The sequence below is a fragment of the Cheilinus undulatus genome, linkage group 7, assembly GCF_018320785.1.
Source record: "Cheilinus undulatus linkage group 7, ASM1832078v1, whole genome shotgun sequence".
Classification (NCBI taxonomy): Eukaryota; Metazoa; Chordata; class Actinopteri; order Labriformes; family Labridae; genus Cheilinus; species Cheilinus undulatus.
The window spans coordinates 27,118,641-27,143,904 of NC_054871.1; the positions used below are offsets into that span (position 1 = coordinate 27,118,641).

Here is a 25,264-nt window from a genome sequence, read left to right on the forward strand (position 1 = left end):
TAGTGCTTCAAGTCATGAAAGATTTTGTTTACGAAAGATTTCTAGCAATTACTTTAATTATTTGGACATATGGCCATTTAGGAGTGTAGCATGTCTGCATCAAAACATATGGTTGACCCCCCCCCCCCCACCACACACACAAAGCAGTACTCTAGATTAGTTAGATGTTGTTGGTCAGTTTTATAACTTTTTAACAGTTTTATTATGTTTTATTATATTTACGTGGTTTATACCAATTTTTATTTTTACTGTGAGCCTTATTTTGGCTTAAATTAATTCAGACATTTAATTTCTGATGGGTTTTTTTATGATCTCTGGTGGAATTATAAAGAAGAGTAAGTGGTCTGATAGTGAAATATATGCGATTTTAGTCCATTTTACAACACTATAATAGTTTTGGAATTAGTAAAATCGCAAAAACCAGTTCTTATTTTAATTATTCACCAAGATATTCAATATCTGTGATTATCATAGGTTTCCTGCTAAATTTAAAGGATGAAACTGGTGGTACCAAAAGAGGTCAACATCTAGAGGCAACCTCATCAAGTCTTGTAAAATTGATATTTTTTATTTATAAAACGTTTCAATGTGCAAGTAAGTGCTCATTAGACTCTATATGTCTTTATTTTCCATTACATATGTCTTTTTATATACACCCTTAATTGATTTGTTTTTAGAATAAACGGGCAGGGAACCATATATGGTCACTTTGTTGACCTTGATTTTCCCAGTAATAATGAAAAATATACATATAAATGAAAAAGTAAAAACGTGTTGGGATGTCTTAATGTTCTAGGGCTTGAATTTATAATGTCAGTGTATTTCAATGACTTCCCTATAAAGGGTTAATTGAACATGAAGACTTGGTATTTTACGTTGTCATGTAGGATAGAAACTTAAAAGTAATGGGTGTCTTCACAGTCAAATCAAGTTTGAGCTGGTTGAATTTCGTGCGTGACTTGTAAAGCATGGGCACGGCGCCTGTACAATAACTGAAAGTAATTCCTCCTGGCTTGTCTTTTTTCTTTACAAAGTCTCATAGCAATGATCACATCGGTCACAGGGATCAGCTTTTACTCAAACACACTCAGACACAAACCCCGCCTTCTCTGACCTCATCATCCCGATCATCTCTCTCCTCCTCCGGCTCAGTCTGGCGCTCTCTGCTCTCCTCTCCGCGCAGCTTTTCTAATCCTCCTCAAACTCAAAGGTGTCCGGACCAAAAACTGCACCATTCCCGAGGACAACTTTTTGCACTGCTCATGAACGTCTCAGCCCTGCAGACCAGAAGAAACACTTGGAGAACACCTGGACACTGTTACTTCCTGGTTATATAACTTTTGTTGCACTTGAACGCCTTTTACATTCCAAAGACTTTTGCCCTGGACGGAAATTAAATACTTTCTTTCAAAGACAGTCTTTTTTCCCCCCCAAAAAAAACCTTGTTACAATCCCATACCGAGGAGACCAAGCAGAGAGCAGTAGCCCACTTTTTTGCACAACTTAGAGCTAGTCTTAGTCGTCTTTTTTCTACGTGTAGTCTTAAATTAAGAGACCAAACAGTGAACAATGGCAGGTATGAACTCTCTGGATGCTGTGAAGAGGAAGATTCAGTGTTTGCAGCAGCAGGCCGACGACGCAGAGGACAGGGCTCAGGTCCTACAGAAAGAGCTGGACACTGAACGGGAGCAGCGAGAGAAAGTGAGACAACAAATCTTCTCTTTTTAGCCCTATTCTCTTCACTTTAACTCCTTTTTCATCAGCCGGGAATGTTAACATCTGTAAATATAAGTAGAAATAAAGTTAAACTCGCCGTTTTACGTCATATGATCTTAAAATGTCCAATTAGCCAGTGTCATTGATTCATTCGCGGGCGTGATGGTGCCACAATGCAAGGCGTTGGTCTTGAATGAAAAAAGTTTGGATTCCTGCAGGTCTCTGCGCATGCTCAGTGTTGATGGACTAACAGGCCGCTGAAAAACTACTGTGAATAAAGCAGACCACGTAGACAGCATTGAACATACTCAGAAAACTGCTTTGTATCGGGTTGGCAGGGCTGACAAATTCATTTCGTCAACATTTTCGATATTTCGATACTTTTAAATACCACATTGTATCAACCAATAGCATAAAAGATAGAAAAGAAACTGCTAAAATGTTAGCTAATCACTTTACACTGTCTTTAATTGCACAAATACTTTGGCAACATGTTGGTATCTGTGCAATTTAGATTGTGTGCAGGAGTTTTTGGTTATTAGAAAAACAAGAAATCCCCCAATATTAGGTGCCAATGGCATACATTTTTGTTGCCCTAGTATCAAAACGTGTTGCTATTATCATATTCAAGCTTAAACCCTTGTGTCATTAACGGTATTGCTTATTAGTGGAACCATTTGTAAATGCTTACCACATTATTGCAACAACTACTTATTAATTAGGTGTTAGCAGCTTTCAGCTCTGCCAACATTTGGATTAGGGGGATAATGTTGTGACTCCCTGGGGATATTTTGCTTTTCACACCCTTAATGATTTGCTTAGGGACCCTTCAGCAGGGTGGGTGTGTGCCAGCAACAGCTGTGTGGTTTCAGTGCTTGGGCACCATACCATACCACCCTGCCGCCAAGGATGATAGGAACATAGAAACCTAAAAGTGGGATGGATGGCTACCCTGTTATTACTGCGTCTAAAGGATATTCTGGAAAATTCAAGTATACTCCAGAGACCAGTCATTGAACAGAAAATACATCTGAAAGTAGGGCTGGGCAATTAATCAAAATTTGGGTTAAAATTGCAACATGTCCGACTGCAATTTCAGAAGATGCAGTATTTCTTTGACCTGAATCGTGTTTCAAAGTACCAGTTTAAAAGATTTTTTGCAGTAGACGTGATATGCTCTTTGCATCATGCAAACATTCAAGTTTCTATTATTCTAGAATAGTTTGCAAAAAGTCCTACTTCCTTCTTTTTATATATGTTTGTCTTATTAAAATGAGAAATAAACATAATTCTCTTAAATACAGCAATTCATGTCATATATGCAATGACTCAAAATAATCATAATTAGATATTTTTCAAAAATGTTTTGCCTTAGTATAATCTACCAAATATTGTTTCTGTTACAATGTAGAATGATTTATTGCTTGTTTGTTGAGAAATATATTACAGGAGGAACTTCAAAAATAATCGTATATTAAATCATAATCCCAATATTGGGGGAAAAAAACAAAATTAGATTATTTTCCCATATTGTTCAGTCTTATTTGAAAGTGGGATAGATGATACACTTAAGTCAGTATAGGAATAATCAATCTTTGTTTTAAACTGTCAGAAAATGAATTCAAAATTCTCTATTATTTTTCTTTTTGTAAAAAGCATTGCTTTAAAATTTTGGAGTTATAAAGTTCCCTAATCAAAGCTAGAGAATAAAAAAGGAGATGTGTCACATATATTTTTGATTCATTAAATCTATTTTTGTATTGTTTCTGACTCAATTAGAAGGCATCATTGCCTTCCTATTTAAATGTATTTTGATCAGTTAGTACAGTTTAAGTTATAGTTATTTTTTTCAAGTGAAATAGGCATAATATCTTTCAAGCTATCTTGATTTAAAAAATGTATGTCTTTTATGATTAAAACGTTTGACCTTTGAACGTATAGGCTAACTTTGTTTGTTTGTGTTTTTTTTTTGCCATTTATGAATAGTTAGTCATAAAATTGTTTATTTGGTCTAATAGTCCGGTTTTTTAATGTCAGCATATGTTTACGTTTCATTTTACAGTAGCAGCAGCAGTTGCACAACCTTAACTGTAATAATTATATGTCATTGTTAACGTTACACAAGTGTAAGTGTGTGTTTCAAGCAAACTCATTGATGTGTTGAAATACACTCATCTCTTTTTGTGTTTCCTCTCTGGATTTTTGCCCAGCTCTGTCACCTGCCTGTCTCTTGACTCGGCCCACATCACGGTGGTGTAACGTCACTCAAACACGGTGGAGAGTTAAAAAAAATGGTTAGCAGCACAGTTAGGTAACAGTCTTGACTTGTTTCTTGTGCTGCTTTATGGCATAGGGTGTCATATCCTTTGCATAGGAGCTGGTTAATGACAGGACAAGTCGAGTGATTGAAGGAGAGTGGGAGGGGAAGGAGTGGCTGTAAAGATATGGAGCTGACATGATGAAAGGAGCAGACTTACTCCTTTGTTGGATAATGAGGATTAGTTAACAGGACACCTTTTACATTTGAGGAATGGGCGTTCGTCATCTTGTGGACAGTTGAATTTATGATATATTAACTTTTTTAAAGTGACATGACTTGTGTTTGTTCTAGAAAATTAAAGTGGATTAATTTGAGGTCATTGTTGTTAGTGTCACTACATCGCAGTTAAAACTCAGTACACTCTACCAACTACACTGTCATTGTTCTCAGTGGTTGAGACTAGCCTCCATGCTCTTATAATAGCCTCTTAATAATCAACCTGCATTATTGTATTTGTCCACAGTAGGACAGAGTCTATTGGTTAATTTTCATAGGTATCTGACATTAAATATTTATCTCTTCTGTTATGACAGTTATACACAATTCTGTATGCTCAAGACTAGAGCATTTACTTGAAAAGAGGCCACCTTTGGACACAATTTAGTAAGAAATGCAAAGACTTTGTGATCAAACATTATTTACTTAATCTGGAAACAGCTGATCAAACTAAATGTGCTTATAAATGCTAGATGAAGCATTTGATCATGAAGTATGCCTTATCTGCAGAGTATATTTGCTATGTTATCTGGTAACTTCTACAAAAAAAAAGCAGGTTCAGTTGTCACACTTCTCACCCCATGTGCATTCAGAGTCAAACAGAGCGGTACGCTTGTGCGCTGGGCTTGGTGTGGTCCCATATGTGAATAATTAGGGCAACCTGGAGTTGTTCGCACAAAACCTCTTTCATAGGAGCTTGTGGAGCTCAAAACAGGAACCTTGCAGTGTTTGTTAAAGTGATGAATCATTCGTAGAAAATGTGGAGGCATTAGATTAAATACTTGACCCCATCTCTTATTCAAAAGTGAAATTAATTGCTCTGTGTTATTACAAGTGCGGCTTTAACGCCTCTGGAGACGTTACTCAACCACTCAAAAATGCTTTAAGGCTCTGACAGATCACTAGGACATGACACGGCTCTGAAGCATTCCTTTGACCCGCTAGGATCAATTTCATCTGTGGTGATTATTCCAAATGTATATTGTTCACAACAGTTTATTTATTTGGTGTTCATTTGGTTCTTAATATAACAATAAATTGTTATTGACGATGAAACACATTGGATAAGTACATTTTTGAAAGCATCTATTTCCTCTTTATAAAGTTGATGCTTTCATCAGACAACAAACAGTAGCTATGGTGATAATCATTTGTTTTACCACAATGTGTGCAGAATTACAGTGTGTTGCAGACCAAACCCAATGTAAAACTACATTAAAGGGGAAGTGGGACCACCCGCCACTGGGTTTCAGTCTGTGAAGGCCAAACCTCCCAGCTGCCCCTCCCAGGAAGTTATCTGCCAACTCTGGTCCAGCACTTCCTGTGCTTCTACTCTGGACACATCCTGTCCCAGAGCCCCAACCCTGATCAACAGGAAGATAATAGAGAAAAGTGGACTCAATGCTTGAGTAGTTAATGTAGAATTCATCTCATGTCCATGGTATCCCAAAAAAATGATCACCAGTACTGAAAAATCTTAAGCCTTGTACAAAACATATACAGTTTGGGGCTGTATATTTTATTTATTTTGTAAAAAAAAAAAAATTAAGAAAATGCACAGGGTTGATTTTTTTTTTTACTACCATTTGTTTTGAAGATATGAAAGATAGGAGTTATGCATATTTGGGCATTAAAAAGGGGCGTGGCTTAATTGTCTAACAGATGGACACATACTAGATGTTCCTAACTTTCGATCCCACTACCTACTTTAAACTTATGACTTTGATTGTGTTGTTTTAATTGTTTGGGGTATGCTAGCCATCTGACGTGCTAAAAACTAGAGATGCATGCAGTTAAACGGTTGAATTCGTTTAGCAAATCAGCCAGTAAGAGATTTACGGATCAGTTAAACTAATTAACTTTAATCACAGTCTTGAAATCCCGGTCTTTAATGCTCTTTTAAACTGCAATGAACCTCCCACCACTAGAAGTTGCAGTAGCTTCATTTCATGGTCACTGCCTTTGTGTCTGAGCCTTTCCCCAGCCCTTCACCAGATATGAAAAGCTTAGCAGTTAGCATGTAGGAACAGCGCGGTATGACAGTTTGTTTAGTGACAAATCGAAATGAAGTGGTAGGCTTTCGAGGGTTGAATCTACGTAGAACTGCTCAACTGAAGTGAAAAGAGGCAACATATTAAAGCACAATATTAATCTACAGAGAGGAACAAAGGCTGGTGGTGCTAGCTACAAATGTTAGCTACACCCTACACAGTATATCAGGCTCACATCACTCCTGCTAACACAATGGCCCTGAATTTGACTGTTTTCCAAGTATTTTCTTCTCTTTAGACTAAATGGAATTTAACTTTGGTGCTTTGCTGAATGGGGAGTAGACACCTAAGAACATCCCTACTAAAAACTTACATCGAGATGTTTTTTACAACTAAGATATGTATTTGATCCACCTCAAATTCATGTCTTTGTCTGTTTCCAGATAGGAGTTGGCATCTCCAACATGGTGACCACCATCATCAGGCTTCATAAAGCCTTAAAAAAAAAAAAAAAAAAAAAATGATGTCACTGAGACTACATACATGTTTTATATGGTCTACAATGGTCAGGTTTACTGCTGAGTCTCTACCAAAACAGCAAAACTGACAATGGCTTTGGAAGTCATGCTAAATATAAAAACGGTGTTCTTTATGAAGTAAAAGAAAGATCTTCCAGTTTTGTACCACTTACATTTCATATGAAAGTTAATTATAGGAAATTATTAAGCACAACTTCCCTCAACTCATCAGCCTGTCAAACTGGACCCGAAGTACCATCTGTTTGCTGCTCAGTGTGGTCAGTAGGTCTGAAGCCTTCTTTTTTCTTTTTTCTTGCTGGGCCTTTGGAAAAAGCTGCTTCCTGGTTTTACTGTTTTCTCTGGACTGTCTTCCTGGGAATAGCTCAACTTTCCAAATATAACTGCCACATGTTGATGCGTTCTGGGGAAAACTCCCATGTTAGTGGCTTGTGGCTAGGCTGATTATGTAGGTCAAGGTTGCAGTCCAAGCAACGGGAAGAGTATATTTATACTGTGTGTGCTGGAAAAGGTACATTTGCTACTGAGCCGTTAAATAGATTTCAGAGAGAGGAAGTGGTCTGGTTATTTATGATCAGTTAATGTCCACCAGATTTACATTTTTTTTCTGAAATTGAGCATTTTTCTTTTTTAAAGCAGAAAAGTTTGTTTTTGTAGCTTTAGTGAAGGTAAAATATTTTGCCTCTTTAGCATCTTGGTGTTGCAGAGATTTTACATGATCTATTTAGCTTTAAAGAAGGTACAAACAGTTTTATTTTAAGTTATCTACCCCTACTCCTCCAAAACCCAACAACTAAAAGCCTACGCTACAGATCTGACTCTTTTGTATCACATAAAGAGCCAGAATAAAGGCTTAATTGAGTCAAGTTCAAGTTTACAATTCTCAGTAAAGTGTAGAAACATTGTAGCACATTACTTTAGGTACAGTGGAGGCCCGTTGTGATGCTTCTCTGGAAGTTAAATGATCATCTTTTACATATCATATCGTATGACAGGCTGGCCTGTGCTGTATGCAGATGCCTTTGCCTGCCAGATCTTTATGGTAGAAGATAACACAGCCACACATTCACATTGAAAATAGCGTGCAGCAGTGTCAGGAATAACTTCCCCTGAACCCCAGCAGCATTGTGCAGCTCATTAGCCCACTGCCCTGGAATCAGCCAATAATTAGATTCCTCCTTTACTCGTCCTTGATCCTGCCTTTAACACATGTTTTATTCTCAGGTTTAGTAGAGCTGTGCTGTATCTTCAAGTGGAACTAAAGACTACATGCTAAATGAAGGCTAATTTGTACATTTAGTCAACATATGATGGAGAGGAAGGAAAGCTTGTCTAAATCCTGTTTTTCTGCATATACTGGTTTAGTTTACAGTAAAGCTGCTAAGACCAAATCTGTTTTTCCATACTTTTACATACCATGTGCTTCAAAAAGGTAAAATCTCCATCATTTTTGTCCTCAGTGGTATCTCAAGTTGATCCAAAACAGTTGAGAACTGGTTGACATCAACCACAGATTTGGACTTGCACATGGGGCGATGGGTTCGCTGAGCAAGACAGTGTAGTGTTCCCCATAACTGAGCATGCATACTCTTGTGAGGCCTGGCTGGACATTGACTGAGGGCCAGAGGTGCTGGCTGGACTCCTTTCTGACAACTTGTCTTCGGAGCACTTTTTGGTGTCGTTGGCATGACTGTGTGTCTAATGCTGACATGCTCAGGAGAGCGGGGAGGGGAGGATCCACTGCTTCATATGAGAGCTGCAGCTGCGCTTTTACAGGCACCTGGCACCCTTTCCCAGGCTTGAAGCAGCTGACCACATACTGGGTGCCCAGGTAGAGGATGCTGGTGGTGACCGCTTACATACATCAGGAGGGGACACCTGGGAGGATACCTGGAAAGATGGGGGGGGGGGGCTTGCGCAGGCCTGGAGGATGGCTGTCAGGAGGCCAGAGCAGTGCAGGACCAAGGTTTAATTTGGTCAATAAGCTTAGGGATGTTTATAACAAAAAAATCAACATAAACACAATAATGCAAACAAGATACTCTCACAACATTTAAAAATGTATCAATGCATCATGAAATCTCAGTATATTGCCCTTCTAATCATATGCTTCTTCTTTACATTCAAGGCTAATGCTAGCAGCTGGTTATCCTAGCTTAAAGAAAGAACAGGTTTTAATGCACAAAAGTAGCTTAACAACTGCAAAGAGCCTTAAAAAAATCATTAGTTTATATTTCATATATATTTATCTAAATAAAAACATAAAATGAGAAAAAGGTATGTTACATTGAGTCTGGCTACTTTGCCTTTGTTTAGGTAGCCACTGGAGACTAGGCAGGTGCCCCATAACTTTCTTTACAAGTTTAATTCACACTAAGTTTATGTGTAGAGTGTAAATGGATAATATTTATAGCAGAATATTTAAAGTTTTAGATGTGTAATGGTATTTTTATGGCTACATTTTCCTCCTATATCCATTCATTGTCCTGAGCTAAGCTAACCTGCTGCTGGCTTTAGCTTCCACCATTTCCATTTGTTAAGCTGAGCTGCACTGCTACATCAGAAGAGGGAGAAAATGTCGTTAAATTAGAGGAACAAAATTAAACTCACTGTTTAAGCACATGTGGTTGATATAGAATGAACACTTGATTTCCTGGCTGTATTTGTTGAGATAAGCTAAGCTAACTGGTTGTATCTTCATTTTAATGGTGCATACACAAGAGTTTTATCAATGTTTTGACCTTAAGAAAAACAAACTTGTCCAGCTGTTTATTGGCCAGCAGTGCTGTGATACAGTTCACATCCTCAGAAGCAGAGGTGTTAAATATTAAGCTAGCTAGATAAAGGAGTAGCTACTTCAACAAGTATTTTACATACTCTGTGTGAGTGCCACGATCTTCCTGATGCTTGACCACAAGCATCCTCCATAGTTTGTTTTACCATATAAGGCGGTGTGCGTCCCTGGCAGCCAAAGAATTCAAAGTGGGCGCTAAAGGAAGGGGCATGGCAACAGACGCAGAGAATAGCAGTTCTGAGAGAAATAACTATCAGAGGGAGGACATGAAAGAAAGCTGGGGCAGCTCACTTCCTGTTACTTGATCGAGATCCTCATTTGCAGTCTATGCTTGCAGATAAAGTTGTGATGCTTAATTTAGTAGTTCTTGGTTTTGTCACCTCCAGCTGAACATCACTTTTGTAATTTTTAAATACTTTCTAAAGAGCCTGTGTCTCTGTCCTTTTAGCGTTGTTTAAATGATTTACTTAAGCTGCAAAAGTAGCTCCAACAACACCTTCAGGATTTACAGGAAAAATTCTTCTCTTCTGTCGTCATGCTTGAGCGAATTAGAGGCATGAGAGAATGTGCTGTATGTTCACAAGGCAGTCTCTGTGTAAAAGGGGATCTCCGCCACGGTGCGATTGTGAAAATCTGATGACAGATAACAAATCAGGTTGCACATAGTGTGAGGGTAGACGTACTACAACCATAGTTATGTTGGTTAACATTGTGGTTTTTGTGTTTGTGTGTTGCCTGACAACGAACGTTTTGCAGAGGAGGAAGCTAGCTGGTTGCTAGCTGGTAATTATGTGTGTTTGAATGAGGCAGAATGTCAGAATGAGAGTGACTGTTTGCATGTGTGCTGAGTGCCTGTGTGTATCTGGAGGTATGTTATAGCGTCTGATGTGCCAGTGTAGCTGACCTGTAGTTCATGAATAGCTTGTTTGTTTGGGTGCAGACAGTATTCTTCACAGTAAACTGCTTCACTCAGGATGACAGAAGTAACATTATCTGTTATTTCAGGCCCTCGTTTATTCTATTCAACCTTTCTCACCTGCCAGATGTGTTGTTGAAAGATGCAGTGCTGTATAACCAACTTTTTTGATGTGATTTCAAGATGTTCAACTGATTTATGACTTTCAATTCATTTTGTCATGGTTATGTTTTCCTGCTATTGAGTGCTGGTTGTTTTAAGACTAGGGTAGACATTTCCTGCCCCATATCATCAGCTTCCCCTCGCATATCTGGGCGCAGCGGGGCAGGACCTGGGAGAGAGCAAAATGCATGTATAAATCCCTATAAGGGGGATAAAGGGGAGAGCTTTCTGGGGCCCAGGCAAATGGGGCCCCATGGAGGTCAGCAAAATCACAGTCAATTGAGAAATGTTATCCATAATTTATTTTTAACCTGAATAATAACCACTCTCTTCAAATCAAAAAGCAATGACTTTACATTAATTTATTTTATTATATTAATTTGATTTAAATGTAAACCTATTTTTTTAATGTTACCTTTTTTTAGTAATGTTAACAATGTGGATGAGCACATTGAACAAAACCATTTAGAGAGTAGAGTCAGACTTCATAGCTAAGCCATAATGTGCACAATAGTCAGAATCCCAGAAAATAAAGCAGAAAAAACTGAGACAACTTTGAAGGAAATTTGATTAAATGATTGCAAAAAGTGGCACAAATGGATTGAAATTGTTAATTATTACAAGAGGAAAAATTGGTGAAAATTAGGGAAATGGTTAAACAGGCTAAACGGGTTAAAAGAGGCATAAATGGGCAGGAAAAAGTGTTGAAAAAGGGCCAAAAAGTACAAACATGGTTTATAAGAGGAAAAAATGTTTTAGAGTTGCAAAATTGGTTTAAATTTAGCAAAAATGGATGACAAGTGGCCAAAAGTGGCTAAATTGTCCAGATGAAGTGATGAAAAACTGTTGAAAAGTGGTAAAATTAAGTTAAAATAAAACATGAAAGAATATTTTCAGCATCAAAACCCAAGAGAAACTTGACAGATTTTGAGCTTCAAAATGAGGTAACTGTTAGATACCAGCACCACTACTTCTGACGGGCTCATTTACTTAGTTTTTCAGGGGCTCAGCAAATTCTGTGGGCGGTCTGATATAAAGAGAAAAAGAGAGGTGGAAAGACTGCGTAGCTGTGCAGCAGTCTGATGACATGGAGAGGACAGGGAGAAAATCTGATGTTAAAAAGGTGTGCCAGCTGCCAACACACAGGAAACCATGCTTTCATTTCCTGAATATTGAGCCTATGAGAGAATGGAAGAATATTCTGTAAAAGGGTCCATGTATTTTTAGCACAAACTGATTAAATAACTTTCTTTACATTCAGTCTTCTTTCTCTCATTTCTCGTGACTTTAAGTTGTCAAATTTGTCGCTGGTTGACTCAACTAACTGCAGAGTGAACTGCAGACACTTTGACTGTCATGCTGACTTCTGGACTGAATGACGAGCTAATGAGTCACTGACCTACAAACTGCTGCCTTGCAACCGAGCACAGAATAATGTGTGTTTGTCTAAGAAATCCCCAGCTGCTTCATTTTTAGGAACAGAGAGTAAACTTGTGTGAGTTCTCTGGGTTGACGTTCAATGCTTCAGTGATATAATGCTGTTTTGGGCTGTTTGATCATAAACTATATAGAAAGTGCATAGCCTATTTGCAAGTTTAGAAAAAAACCTTAAGCTGGTTTTCAGTTTGAAAGCCGCTCCCCAGGAGGTGGTGCTTGGATAAACTCTCTGGCCAACAAAGAGGAAATGCCTATAAAGTTGTCTGTTTGCTTTCTTCTTCCTCTCTCTGCCTTTGTTTACTAAGGGCAGATGAGAAGAAGGCCATTTGTCCAGCCTGCTTGGCCCACTTCTGCATTCACGGATGGCGGAAATTGAGTTTTAGTAAACGTTCCATTCAAACCTGAAGTCTGTCGATCTTCAGATATTAAAGAATTAAACTTAAAGCCAGTCACAGCAGTTAATAGTTGTGTGTATTACTTGTAGGCTGGCCCCACTGCAATGACCTCCAGATGTCTCTGATTCACTTATTCGTCACCAGAATGACTCGACTATTGATTGGTGAAACATGAGCTGCCCCAGAGAGCTTCAAGAATAGATTACAGTATCTCACTTTATCACGATGGTACAGAACGGACTGAATATTTTTATTAAACTGTCAGATTTCTCTTTTTTATTTATATGATGGTATGTATGTGATATTTTCTATACCATGTGTTTTAAAAAATATAATCTTTATTTTAAAGATTAATAGTGTTGAGTAGTGAAGCTGTAGGTCATTGGATTTTTACTACAAAAGTATCAAGGTTAAAATTCTGGTATTTTGACAACCCAACCTCCAGTTACTGGTGGTTTTTATACATATCAATACTTGTTTTTTGTATTTGGTAGATTTCTTTTAAAGTATAAGAAGTGAAGTGTCTTACAGGAGCTTGCATATCTTGAGGATGAAATTGACCTAAGTTCACTTTCAGTGTTTGAAAATATACAAAACTTAAAAAAGGAAGTTGTGAGGTTTTAAATTGAAGATTGCCTCAGAAGAGGCTCAAAAACAGCCCTGAGATGCTCTGATATAAGCGTGCTTTGGAGTACAACAGGCCAAGAAAGCTTGATCCCTGTCTTGCTTTTCTAATTTTGTAAATCTTTGTTTCCGATAATGAATGAAATATAAAAAACATCTAATGAATTTTTTTCCTACTTTCAAATATCTTGTTGCATTTATTCACGTTTTCAGAGTGGATTTTCACTGTGTTTATTTTTTAAACAGCTGTTTTGGATGTGTTAGCATTTAGAATAACACTACAGCTGCAGAAGAGTCTTTTTTTGTAACAGTTCCTAGTTTCTGTTCATTTTTGTCTTGAATTGCTCTTGTCCTTCCCCGCTCTGCCCTTTTTTTCTGCCTTTACTTCTCCTATTTTATGGCAGTGAAAGTGGGGGAAGGGACAATCAGCTTGGATGATTTTAAGTTGAATGAATGAATAACTAAATGTCTCTCTTCTCTCCTTCTTTCCCCCTTTTTTAGGCGGAGGGTGATGTAGCAGGTCTTAACCGTAGGATCCAGCTGGTGGAGGAGGAGCTGGACCGAGCCCAGGAGAGGCTGGCCACAGCGCTGCAGAAACTGGAGGAGGCTGAGAAGGCCGCAGACGAGAGTGAGAGGTCAGTTTGAATCAAATCAAAGCTGGTTATTTTAAATCATTACTTGTGTGAAATACTCAATGAATTCTCTCCTCGTGCAACCAGAGGAATGAAGGTGATAGAGAACCGAGCGATGAAGGACGAGGAGAAGATGGAGATTCAGGAGATGCAACTGAAGGAGGCCAAACACATCGCTGAGGAGGCTGACCGCAAATATGAGGAGGTGACACTTCAATATCTTAACTCTGACTTCTGCAAATTTTGATGCTTCCTGCTTAGCAGTTTTAGGTCAAATACCTTACTCTTTTCTGTCTCAGGTGGCCCGTAAGCTGGTGATCCTAGAGTCAGACCTGGAGAGAGCAGAGGAGAGGGCCGAGCTCTCAGAATGGTAAACAAGATACACAAACGTGAAACTACACTCATCTGCAGGGCTGTAAACATTTTTCATACTTAAATAATGCTTCAAAGGTTAAAAACTTCATGTGTTTTAAATAGGGGTGTACTGGTTTTTGAATCCATCCTAAACTGTCACAGTTTGGGGGTCATGGTTCATTGCACATAGTCACACGATGAATATGTCCGAACCATTAAAAAAAGGAAACAGAAGCAAAAAAAATGCAACTAGTATTTATTCACCAGTATAGGTGTCATTTTAAAGACTATTCATAGACACGTAGAAGAAGAAAATATAGACTACAAGCGTGTTTTTAAGTGCTCTACTCACACTTTGTTGCAATGTCCCGTCCTGTGTTTAAATATGAAAGTCTGCATTCCTTTTCTGACATAGACATACATGAGTATGATGAGTAATCAACAAGAGCTTTTTAAAAACAACAGTGTTACTGTGCACTTCAAAAATTATAAATACGATCTATTGCTCTAAAATGCGTACATTTAATTTTGCATTTCATGTTGTATTTATTTTCATTCTTTCAAACCAAGTGATGATAGGCTGGTAATTTCTGTTTGCTTTTTATTTTGCAAATCTCTTTTGTTTTTTTTCTCTTTTTCTCTTATGACTAATACATCATAGGCTGTACCAGCTATCACTGATATTTCTAAATAACACTAGATGGGACAAACTAGGCTATAAGCTGCACCAATGTTAGTTTAAAATATTAATGACAATAATAATAGGAGGGGGTAATCTATAATAAATATATGTGGGACTTAATGTTCCTTTTTTTCTCCAATGAAATGAACTGTGATCTCAGCGAACCTTTATCAGTTTTTTAACTATCGATAGTATTTAAAAGTTCCGTAACTTTAACAAAACTACAGATCTTCAGCCATATTTTAACAAAGCAGCACTGGAAGTCACAGGCATACCCATTGTTAATATGGCAAATTATACTACAGAAATTAACATGTTTACAGCCTGGTCCAATAAATGATTTTTGCCTGAACAGTTCTTCTCTCTATGAGCACCTACTGCACAGGGGATACATATTTTATAACTCCTCTATTTTGGTTTAAAAAAGAATATTATATTAAAGGGGAAGGCTGATTAGACTGCAAGCCGGCACACTGTGGCTGTTTGGAAGTATGTTTAAGACCCACTTCAGCTCAGCTTCTCTATCACTTGCCAAATGAAAGTTAGTAACACCATTTTTTAAAATCTTTTATTTCTTTGTTGAAGAGTGCAAGTTGTACAACCATTCACTGTTTGACACCATTTCTAATATGATGTTCACAATGGATTACCTTAAAGCTCAACTCAGTAAGCAAAGGGCCGACATCACTCAGTCTTCACTTGAAACTTTTTACGGACTATGATTTTAACCCTAAGCTGCTACCAGAGAGAGAGATCAGTGGTGTTCCACTCATAGGACAGCTATTACTCTAGCACTGTCAAGTCCTTTCGGTGTCCCATAAAAATTGAAAGTTAGAAACTGGTATTTTAATTTTTTTTTAGCACGATATGGGAGTTTGAATCTCAGGTATTGTCACAACCCTACCCACTTGTTTGTCTCGCCTCAATTTTAACCCAGCCCGTTTTTGTCCACAGTAAAACCTGTGACCTCGAAGAGGAGCTGAAAAATGTGACTAACAACCTGAAGTCCTTAGAAGCCCAGGCTGAGAAGGTGAGTGTGTCATGTGACATAAATTTAAAAGTATCAATAATTACTGCACCCTGCAGCAGAAATACACAAAAAATAAAATAGAAAAGTTTATTTTCTTTTAGGTAAAGGAACAGGAACAAATACATACAGGCAAACTTGAACTTAGATTTGTTGGCTCTGGTGCCAGCTTTATAAGTTATGTAAAAGGGAAAATAAATGCGGAAGAGTAACATAAAAATATATGGACCAAAAATAAACACTTTCTAAAAATATAAAAGTAGTTATTGAAAAAATGTATGTGATCTTGTACTGAGCTTTTCACATCAATTTATTTCTAAAAGGTTTTTGACATCTATTATTGCACATGGTTTACTGAAATGTAATGATAACTTTTTTCCTGTCTTTGGTGCAAAATCTGGATTTTTTTTTCTGTGCAGGAAAAAATTCAGCGTATTTTGCCCAACTCTTTTTTTCCCAGTTATGTTCAAAATAATCCATCTCTTAGGCCTTTGTGTTCAGCTTGCCACAGATAGTGCATAAAACCACTTGTTTACAAAGTAAGGATATATTTACTAACCCTGACAATGTTTAGGGCCATCAGAGGTGTGCATTTCAGCTCTAAATACATTAACAGGCATTTTTACAAGTCCTGGCAAATATTATGAAATGCTAAGTGATGGTTAATATGATGCTGTTTGTGATTTTCTTCACAAATACACAACCTAAATATATACATAGCTTCAGTGAACACCAGGTCTGGCTCTCTGCACATATTCATCTTCACTTCTCTGTATCCTATCATTTGGGCTGGATCAGAGGATGGTAATTTGACTGAGCTGTCCTCAGGGAGGGATACCACATCACCAAGGTGTTGTTTTAGACTACCTCCTTTGTAATTGTGTGTCATCAGGCCCTATTTACTACACAACCACTTATTTTCCCCTCAGGTTGTTTAGATGAAAACGAGAACATTTGAAGATGTTTATGTTTAAATGAATATTTGTATAAATTAGTTTTACTTTTATGCAGTCTGCAGAAGGTGTTTTGGTGCATGTCCACCAGCCTCTGCTGTGCATTCTTCCTGTTTGCTACATTAAATTCGTCCCTGGGCACAGACGGGCAGTATGACAGCATGCCAGGCTCCCCACATGACCGTGCTCCTTTAACAACACATGCCTTCGCTTTGTTCAGTCAGGACTGCCATGCTCAGTATTGCCGCAGCACAGCGCGTTCCCAGGCCTGGCCAACACCTCGCCTCCTTTGTGTCACTTCTCACTTATCACTCCTCAGAGAGGGAGTGGTAGCTGTTAGAGCAATAATGATGCTTGGATGAACGCAGCTAGTGTGTGTGTTCTCATCATGTGCATTTGTAGGTGAAAGCATGTGTGAGCATGTCTTTGTATCTCTGCCACTGATTAGGTAATGTTGTTTCTGTGTGTGTCTGCCAACAGTACTCAGAAAAAGAAGACAAGTACGAGGAGGAGATTAAAGTTCTGTCTGACAAACTGAAGGAGGTGAGTTCTGACTTTAATTATCTAAAGAAAAAGAAGATTTCATAATGATGGCGATTAATTTAAAGCTCCTGTGAGGAGTTTTAAATGATTATGGAACAGACTGAAAGTAATACTGATGCCACTACATGACCTTACAAAGCAAATAAGACCATAAACGATGACCATTTCTTTATAGCAAATGTGACTGCTACTTTACACTGTCTGGGGTGGGTTTTAAGAGAAAGGATTAGCAGCATGCTGAATATAAAGCTCTCAAATATATTTTCCTTATGACAAGTTAAGTGTTTGATTGTTAAAGGGGAAGGGTAAGAGTTTTTCTAAAACACTATTAAAGCCTGAAAGATTTTAAAAACTTGACTTAACTTTGACAATGTGAGACCTTACACATGAAAACAAATAAAGACAGATTTAAAAGTTTTGTTCTCAAAGTGTGTGGTTTGCAAAAAGGGGACCAAAGCAGCACACCCCACACTAAAAGATTAATTCATTCACCAACAATCAGTCTCTCACCTCTAAAAACTCAAAATCTTGTGGCGCCAAAAGCTACTTTAGAGTAACGAGCTAAATGTGTCTTGCTTTTAGCTACCTGGTAGTCCCAGTGTGGTAATAGTTTCAGTCCAACTACTGCTCTCTTTGTCAGAACCATTGTGGTTTATTTCACAGGACAACTACAAACACAAATCAACAAGTTATTCCTCCATTATTGATGTCCATCTACAGGTTTACTATCGCCACCATTCTGTGTTTGTTGTGCTTCCTTTTTCTGTCAGCTATGGTTCCGGGATTTCTCATCATCAGTATTCAAAGTGTTGAATATTAACGATTCCTAATTTCGACTGCCCCACCATCTTCAGAGCAGATGAGGGATGGTAAAAACCCTTTTAAAACATGTCATACCACAGGTCAATGTAGCACGATGATCCTTAAAGCCATCAGATGTTCACGCCGTTACTGAAATTAGGAATCAAGCCCAAAATTGACCTGAAAATTTTGTAGTGCGTACCGTTTTCCACATGATGAGGAAACAATTTGTAAAGAGGTAACACTTCTTCGATCACAGGGAGGCACCAGAATCAACTAAACTAAAAGGTCTTCACATTTTTTAATGTTAATATTCAGAATCTCTTTTTAATCCTTTTTAAGGTTTTAATTTGTGAATTCCAGATTAAATGTTGAGTAGATGTTGAGTTGATGTACTTCAGCTTCAGTCTCTCAAAGCTGACCTCCACTGTTCCTGAGCATACCCCCTTCCAACCCTCCCTCCCTCTGTGTTTCCAGCTGATTGTAGCAGTTTGTTGAACTGACCTCCATTCAGATATGCAAGCCAAATTATTCAGCTCTTTGGAGTATTTTGGATTTAACCAAGTCTTTTCTTTGATTTGAAAAGTCAGTTGGTTTTCCCTTAGTTGTACACCATTGCACCTCTACAAACATTGTCCTTGAGTGGGCAGGGCCATCTCTCTTCCCCCATCTAGTGACATGGCTAACGTTAGGACAGGGAAGGTTTCATGCAAAACATGTATGAAACATCTTTTAGCCTTGGGAAAAAAAAAGAAAAAAAAAAGCTGAAGGAAGCACTTATCCCACCATTGTGAGCACAGAGCTTAGAACAACAAACCCACCAGATGTTTGACTTCACTATTTTCTTCCTTAGGTTAATAATGTATCTGATATCTGTGATATTAATGCTTGAAATGTTGTCTATTGTACTTTAAACAATGAAACAAATCAGCAAGGCCACTGCTGTGATACTTGGAAAATCTCTGCGAACAGCCTTACTGTTGAGTTGTGGTCAAGGACACACACACAATGTAACACTTCTGGGATTTGATTTAGGCCATGGACCTATTTCTATTTTTAGCTCATCATTATTCATTCCTCAGCTTAAAATGTGCACACTGGAACATATATATTTATCATGCCTTTTTATTGTAAGAAGTACAGAAATGCTCTTTAAATGCACATTATTCATGACTGTTATGGTGAATTAGCCATGTTGAAGTGTTTTTACCTAAAAACGAACCATGTTTCTGTTCCTGTCAGGCTGAAACCCGTGCAGAGTTTGCAGAGCGGTCAGTGGCCAAACTGGAAAAGTCCATTGATGATCTGGAAGGTATGAGATCAGTATATGTTGCAGATTTTTACCACTTTTTGCACCCAAATATACACTGTTATGACAATTTCAGTCAGTCAATTGCATTCAGTTTACAGAAAACACATTTTTTTTATCATCAGGTAGATAGTGAAGTTGAATTTCCCATCTTTGAACATCTTACTTAAACCGGCAATAACACACAAGCACAGGTGCATTGAGTTTGACATAGTCCTGAAATATTCTTATTTCACAAAAGAGCAAAAAAAAAAAAACAAAAAAAGGAGCTCCCTCCAAGCACAAAAACTTTTTTAAAGGTGCCAGACAAAAGACTTACTAGAGTTAGAGAAGTGTCAGCACTCAAAATGTCCTTTATAGTAGTTTTATTCAAGGCACCAAGGCACAACGGACACGTTTCAACTTAGTCTTCCTCAGTGTTGAAATATTCTTATTTCAGCTACAGCGGAAATATTTTCTGTGAAAAAGAGCTTGTTTGCTACCAAATGCATGGAAACTCTGGCTATTATGAGCTAATAACATTTTGTTTTTGAAGGACAATAAAAGAACAGAATGTGCTTAGGTATTTCTGGTTCAGGATAATTTAACTTTAGAACCACATGCAGCTCAGTTTGAGTTACTAGAGTTTTAAAAGATATTCATATCAAGTTTGAATGCTTACAGCTCACCCAGCAGAAAAATTATCATTCTTTCTTCCAAACATTGTTTCAGCTTCAAAAAGCCTGACCTATTTTTTATTTGCCCTCTCATCCTTGCTCTCCTCTTTCCTCCATCTTTCTCATTCTTACCCTGCTCTCGGCTTGTTTGTGTCGCTACTGTCCTCTACACCTGCCTGTCGCCTTCTGACCTCCAGATGAATTGTATGCTCAGAAGCTGAAGTACAAGGCCATTAGTGAGGAGCTGGACCATGCCCTCAATGACATGACATCTCTGTAGATGCCCTCATATCTCTATCTTTACATCAGTGCTTCTGACTTCTCATTCTCTGCCTTTTATTTTCAATGTCTGGACTCTTATTCTCTCTGTGCATTATCTGTGCCTTCTTGCCATCTTACCATGAAGAAAACTATTAAAAATCTGCTTCTTTCCTAATTTACAGGAAGTCTCTCGCTGTCCTTTATGTTTTAATGCATGTTGAAGCGTTTGAGGCAAAAACAAGTGCTTCTCAAAGTGAGACGGGTCTGGCAGCAGACTGTACAACTCTAAGCCACTCTGACAGACCTGTTTATCTGAGACACCATATAGTGTATCTCAAAACAGAAGTTCCGTAATTTGCCAGTACAACATAATTCAAGTTTTACATTTTTTTTTCTTCAATTCAACTTTATTCATAAACAAATTCTGGCAGTTACATTAACAAAATAACCACACTGAAAACATTGCATACTAAGAAATATTTCATAAATAAAACAGAGGAAGAGGTCAGAGGTCTGATAAGGGATCAAATTATGTATAGACCTTATTTAGAAGTAGCTACATGAACCATGGCTCGCTTAAACTTCATTAGCTTTAGCTAAAGCTATCATAACTATGCTAAGGTAAGCCATTGTAGCTTAGTTAGCTTTAGCAACATGAACTTTAGTAAATGCTGCTAAAGCTTACATAGCTACATATATAACATATCTATGTAGCATATATAGCCGCTTTGTGAGCTAGCTAGCTCTGTTAGCTGTGTAGCTCCGTTATCTATAGCTAAGTTAGTGTAAGCAACGTAGCCAAATGAACATAGCCAAAGCTAACATAGCTAATGTATCTACATAGCTTACAGGATTGCTTTGTGGGTTTAGCTTTAGCTATGTTAGCTACACAGCTCTGTTGTCTATAGGCAAATTGGTGTTAACAATGTGAGTTTAAGCAAAAGTAACTAAAGTTAACTTTGCTATGTAGATGATGATTTGTAGCTTACATATCTGCTTTGTTAGCTTAGCTTAGCTGCATAATTATGTTACCTATGTAGTTTATGCAGCTAACGGAGCTACAGCTGCATTAAAATGGTTTCATGGAGGACAAGCTTTTTTTCTTGTAAGCAGACTAATTACTCATCTTTATCAGACATTTTGTAATCAGGTTTTGCAGGACAGGTATTTAACCTTTAACTTTTGGTATCCAACCTTACCTTAACCCAGGAGTGTCAAAGTACAGGCTCAGGGGCCAATCTGGCCTTTGGTACAGTTAAACCTGTCTCGCAAGATCATTTCATTTCTTTTAATAAAACTGGCCCTACAGTATGAGATCTGGCTACATTTAGTGTATTCACTCAGTGCTACAGTTCATACATAGATACTACTTGTTTCATGCCTTCTCTCAGCGAATTACTATTCAAAATAATGCTATGTTTTTAGGCTTTTTTGTTCTATTCTTATGCCAGTGTTGGAAAAGGCCTATTAGTGAGTGAGCACAGCTTTGTGCAATGTTATGCTTTAACCACTCCAGGGCCTTTAGTTGTCTAAAAATTCATCCAGTTCATGAGACAAGGTGAGATATTCTCTGGTTTTTGGTGTGATTTAACCAAGTTTGCAATCCCTTTTGATCCTGATGTTTTACAAAATGATGTGTCCCTTAAGTGCTATGAATATTAAACATGGTAGCATCTAAAACAAGAAGACCCCAAAGTGTTGATCACAAGTCCTCTAAGAGTTCACACTACCATCTATTAACCGTCTTTAGACAGACTATAACAGCTAGCAGTTAATGCACATAGGCACAGCAGTGTGGTTTGGTTTTTGCATGTTGCACAATTTAACCAAAATATGCAAAACATCTGTTCAATAAAATAATGTTCTGTGTTGTTTTGAAAGAGATGCTGTAAGGGAAATGAATCTGCAGACGAGCAGTTTTTTTTTTTTTTTTACTGATTATTGGCTTCTTTATGTATCTTCTCTTATTCTCTGCAGAGAAATTATCATCTGCCAAAGAGGAGAACCTGGGCATGCATCAAGTCCTGGACCAGACCCTGCAGGAGCTGAACAGCTTATAAACCATCAGAGAGAAACTTGGAAAGGATGAGATCATCACGTTACATTCCTTCAATGTACGACTCCATTCCACATTTTGGGCTGTAAAATCTTAATTCCCCAGGGAACAGGGGATTAATTTAACGCTTGACCCTTAAGATTTTTTTTTTTTTTTTTTTAAAGGCATAAATTTCTTTTTTGTAAGATGGGAAGTCACAATGACTACATCTCTTCTTTTATTTCCAGTCTTGATTGCAAAAAAATCTCCCCAGAATAAATTTTGACCACTTATTTTTTATAAAGAGCTCAGTCCTTACTCACATCCCCAAATAAACCACTTAAACTGGTTCAATTTAGCATTTTTATATGCACATACACAACTCTCTCTCTGACCATGTAATAAAGTTCTGCTCGGTATGTATTAGTGTGGCTCAGAGTGCCACCTGGTGGTTATAAGTCAACACTTGATAATTTTAAACCACCTTAAAGGGCTACATGTTAGCAGTGTGTCCCTGCAGTATCTCACATCTGTTTATAACATCATGACAGTCACATGGACAGGTGACCTGATGGAAAGGTTTCATCAATAAACAGCGCCACTTTTATCTTTACATTTTACTATTAAGTAATGTGTCTCCTGCCAGTTCCCTTTAATCTAAGGCCTGTATGTTTAAGGTGCACTTAATATTAATGCACATCTTTTTTCTACTTATGGTTCTTGGTGTTGGAATTTGTGCAGAGCCTTGGAGCTGTGCACGCAGTTTTGCATCCTAAGCTGTACTACCTTTCCTTAAGGTTAACCTGACCAATGACGGTCTGCATAAATGCCGATATGCCATCATGTAGCCAATTTTTACTAGATTTACAATACTTTGTATTACATGAGCGAGCTAAACCCCAAACCACTGGAAGCTCAATCAAGTTTTATCAACCATGGATACTTATTGTATATAGTAGAATAATGTTAGGTATGTGAGAAATTGTATTTTTGTTTTGTTTCATTTACACCACTTCTTTTTGCCAAGGGGAACTCTCAAGACCAAAGAACACACATGACGCAGACAATAAATTCTTAAAATGTTTTATTTTTGTTTGTAATGGTCATCGTGGTTTCATCTCATGCCAAGGCCGTGAGACCATTTTGGAATATTTCATTCACCACCCCCTTCTCTTTGTCAACCTAATAAATGTTTTTCAGAAATCATCATTTGTCTGGCTTTTCTTTGTATCTTGATCACAACAATCACGTTTAACTAAGTCAAATGTTTAATAAAAACTTTTATGTGCCTTATTTCAACAATCTAGTAATTATACAATTCGACCCCACAACACTGGAATGCCTGCATTTAAACCTTTCATCTTGAGTTCTCAAAGCTCATCCCCTGCCCGTGAAATCCTATTTCCATTTCACCCCAAAAACTACAAGATACTTGTAGGGAGGTAATTTTTCTCCAAGGCCCTTAAGATCAAGGAGTGTGAGGCTTGGACTCATTCATCCATGGTCCATTCTGCTGCCTGACATGGGTGTATCCACGTTTCTGCTCAGGTGTGTTTTTTTCTGAAGGCACAACCTATGAAGATGAAAATCAAACTTGTAAATGAATCACTGGCATTGAGAGATATAATCAGCAAAAGAGGTAGCATTTGAAAGTAAGTGACATTTTTCTCACCTGGAGTCAGTCTGCACTTGCCCCCTCCAGGCTGACAGAGGATTAAAGAACATCCTCCACAAGGTACTGCAGTCTGAGCATGGCTGAAGATGGTAGTGATCCTGTAGCAACCTGTGTATTTATCAAAGGCAAGTCAGTATTCTTAAAGCACCTCAACAATCAGAGCAAAACAGGGCACGGTGAATCCTTACCAGTGCATTTAACATCCATGAAGTAGGAGTTAGGACTTTGTACCAGCCTCTTCTTCTTGTGCCTCCTCCTCTCCTCTGCCAAACTGGGGTGCAACATATCCCTTGCAAGCTGCAGCCACACCAAGGTAGGTTATTACATTAATCAGTCTAGGAATACAACCACCTTTCTCTGCATTTAATGTTATTGCATTTACAATGAATATCTGCTACTGAACGGGTCTGGAATAAGGATTGGTTCAGTATCATAGGTTATAACGCCCTCTACAGTCGAATGTATGTCTTGCAATCAAGAGCAATAATAACACAGGCATGTCCAGACAAGTCCAAGCACAAGTCCTATGTGTTACATCTGTACACAGCATACAAATAACAATGTACAGACAAGTTAGCATTTTCACATGGGATATCCCAAATATCCACTAAGAAGTTAAACTTCGTTTTTACTGTTTTTTATATGGCGGTGTTTTCAATTAAAAACAGACTACGCTTGCTGTTCTGGAACTTAAAATATATCTAAAATGAGTTATAACGTCCAAAACAGTGTAAATTTAAGGAGAAATGGTTTTACTTACAGGCATTTTGTTAAATTCTTTCAGGCAAGTCGTCCGATGCAAGTACGAAGAGATTTTAGGATGACTGTTCACGACTGAGTTCGTCTCTCAACAGAGTCAGCTGAGGTTTGTTGTTGATTTGGTGAAGGTTTGTCACCACTAGGAGACGACGGGAGGAGTGTTTCTTTCCAGGGGAGGCACTTAAAAACAATACAACAGACCACGTTTAATGTACTAAATGTGCCCGGTCCAATCAGAAACAGAGCTTATAAAATCTACCATGATGAATTACTTTAATTAATTACAACTTAATTACGGACTTGGGGTCAAAGTCCAGATAAAAAAAAACAAAAAAAAAACAAAAGAAACAACAACAACAACAACAAAAAAAAAAAACACCTTTGCACATTGTAGTTATCTCAAATCATACTGCAACGTTGCTGTTGAAGTCCTGTTTAACAGTGCATTTTATGAAAAATGTTTCATATTG

At 37.8% G+C, this 25,264-nt stretch overlaps 2 protein-coding genes across 5 annotated transcripts in view; one reads left to right on the plus strand and one right to left on the minus strand.

Annotated features, from left to right (window-relative positions):
• Positions 1–23,566, plus strand: part of tpm4a (tropomyosin 4a) — a 34,534-nt gene extending 10,968 nt beyond the window's left edge. For 2 of the 4 annotated variants that reach the window (XM_041791097.1, XM_041791096.1), the window contains 7 exons: positions 13,609–13,742; positions 13,827–13,944; positions 14,039–14,109; positions 15,730–15,805; positions 17,236–17,298; positions 19,342–19,411; positions 22,303–23,566. In XM_041791097.1, coding sequence (XP_041647031.1) covers positions 13,609–13,742; positions 13,827–13,944; positions 14,039–14,109; positions 15,730–15,805; positions 17,236–17,298; positions 19,342–19,411; positions 22,303–22,385 — 615 coding nt within the window. In that variant the 3' untranslated portion in view covers positions 22,386–23,566. The other 2 variants (XM_041791098.1, XM_041791100.1) reach the window with 2 other exon arrangements.
• LOC121512087 (40S ribosomal protein S27-like) lies at positions 23,428–24,953 on the minus strand. The gene is made up of 4 exons (XM_041791102.1): positions 24,796–24,953; positions 24,224–24,332; positions 24,033–24,143; positions 23,428–23,933 (listed from the first exon to the last, which is right to left on the minus strand). The coding sequence occupies exons 1-4, from the start codon at positions 24,799–24,801 to the stop codon at positions 23,905–23,907; spliced, it is 255 nt and encodes an 84-aa protein (XP_041647036.1). The 5' UTR covers positions 24,802–24,953; the 3' UTR covers positions 23,428–23,904.
• Between the last annotated feature and the right edge of the window lie 311 nt (positions 24,954–25,264).

Coding starts and splice junctions, on each gene's coding strand:
- LOC121512087 (XM_041791102.1), bottom strand. Junction 24,144..24,223: donor CATGGATGTTAAATGCACTG/GTAAGGATTCAC, acceptor ATAAATACACAG/GTTGCTACAGGATCACTACC. Junction 23,934..24,032: donor CAAGTGCAGACTGACTCCAG/GTGAGAAAAATG, acceptor TCATCTTCATAG/GTTGTGCCTTCAGAAAAAAA.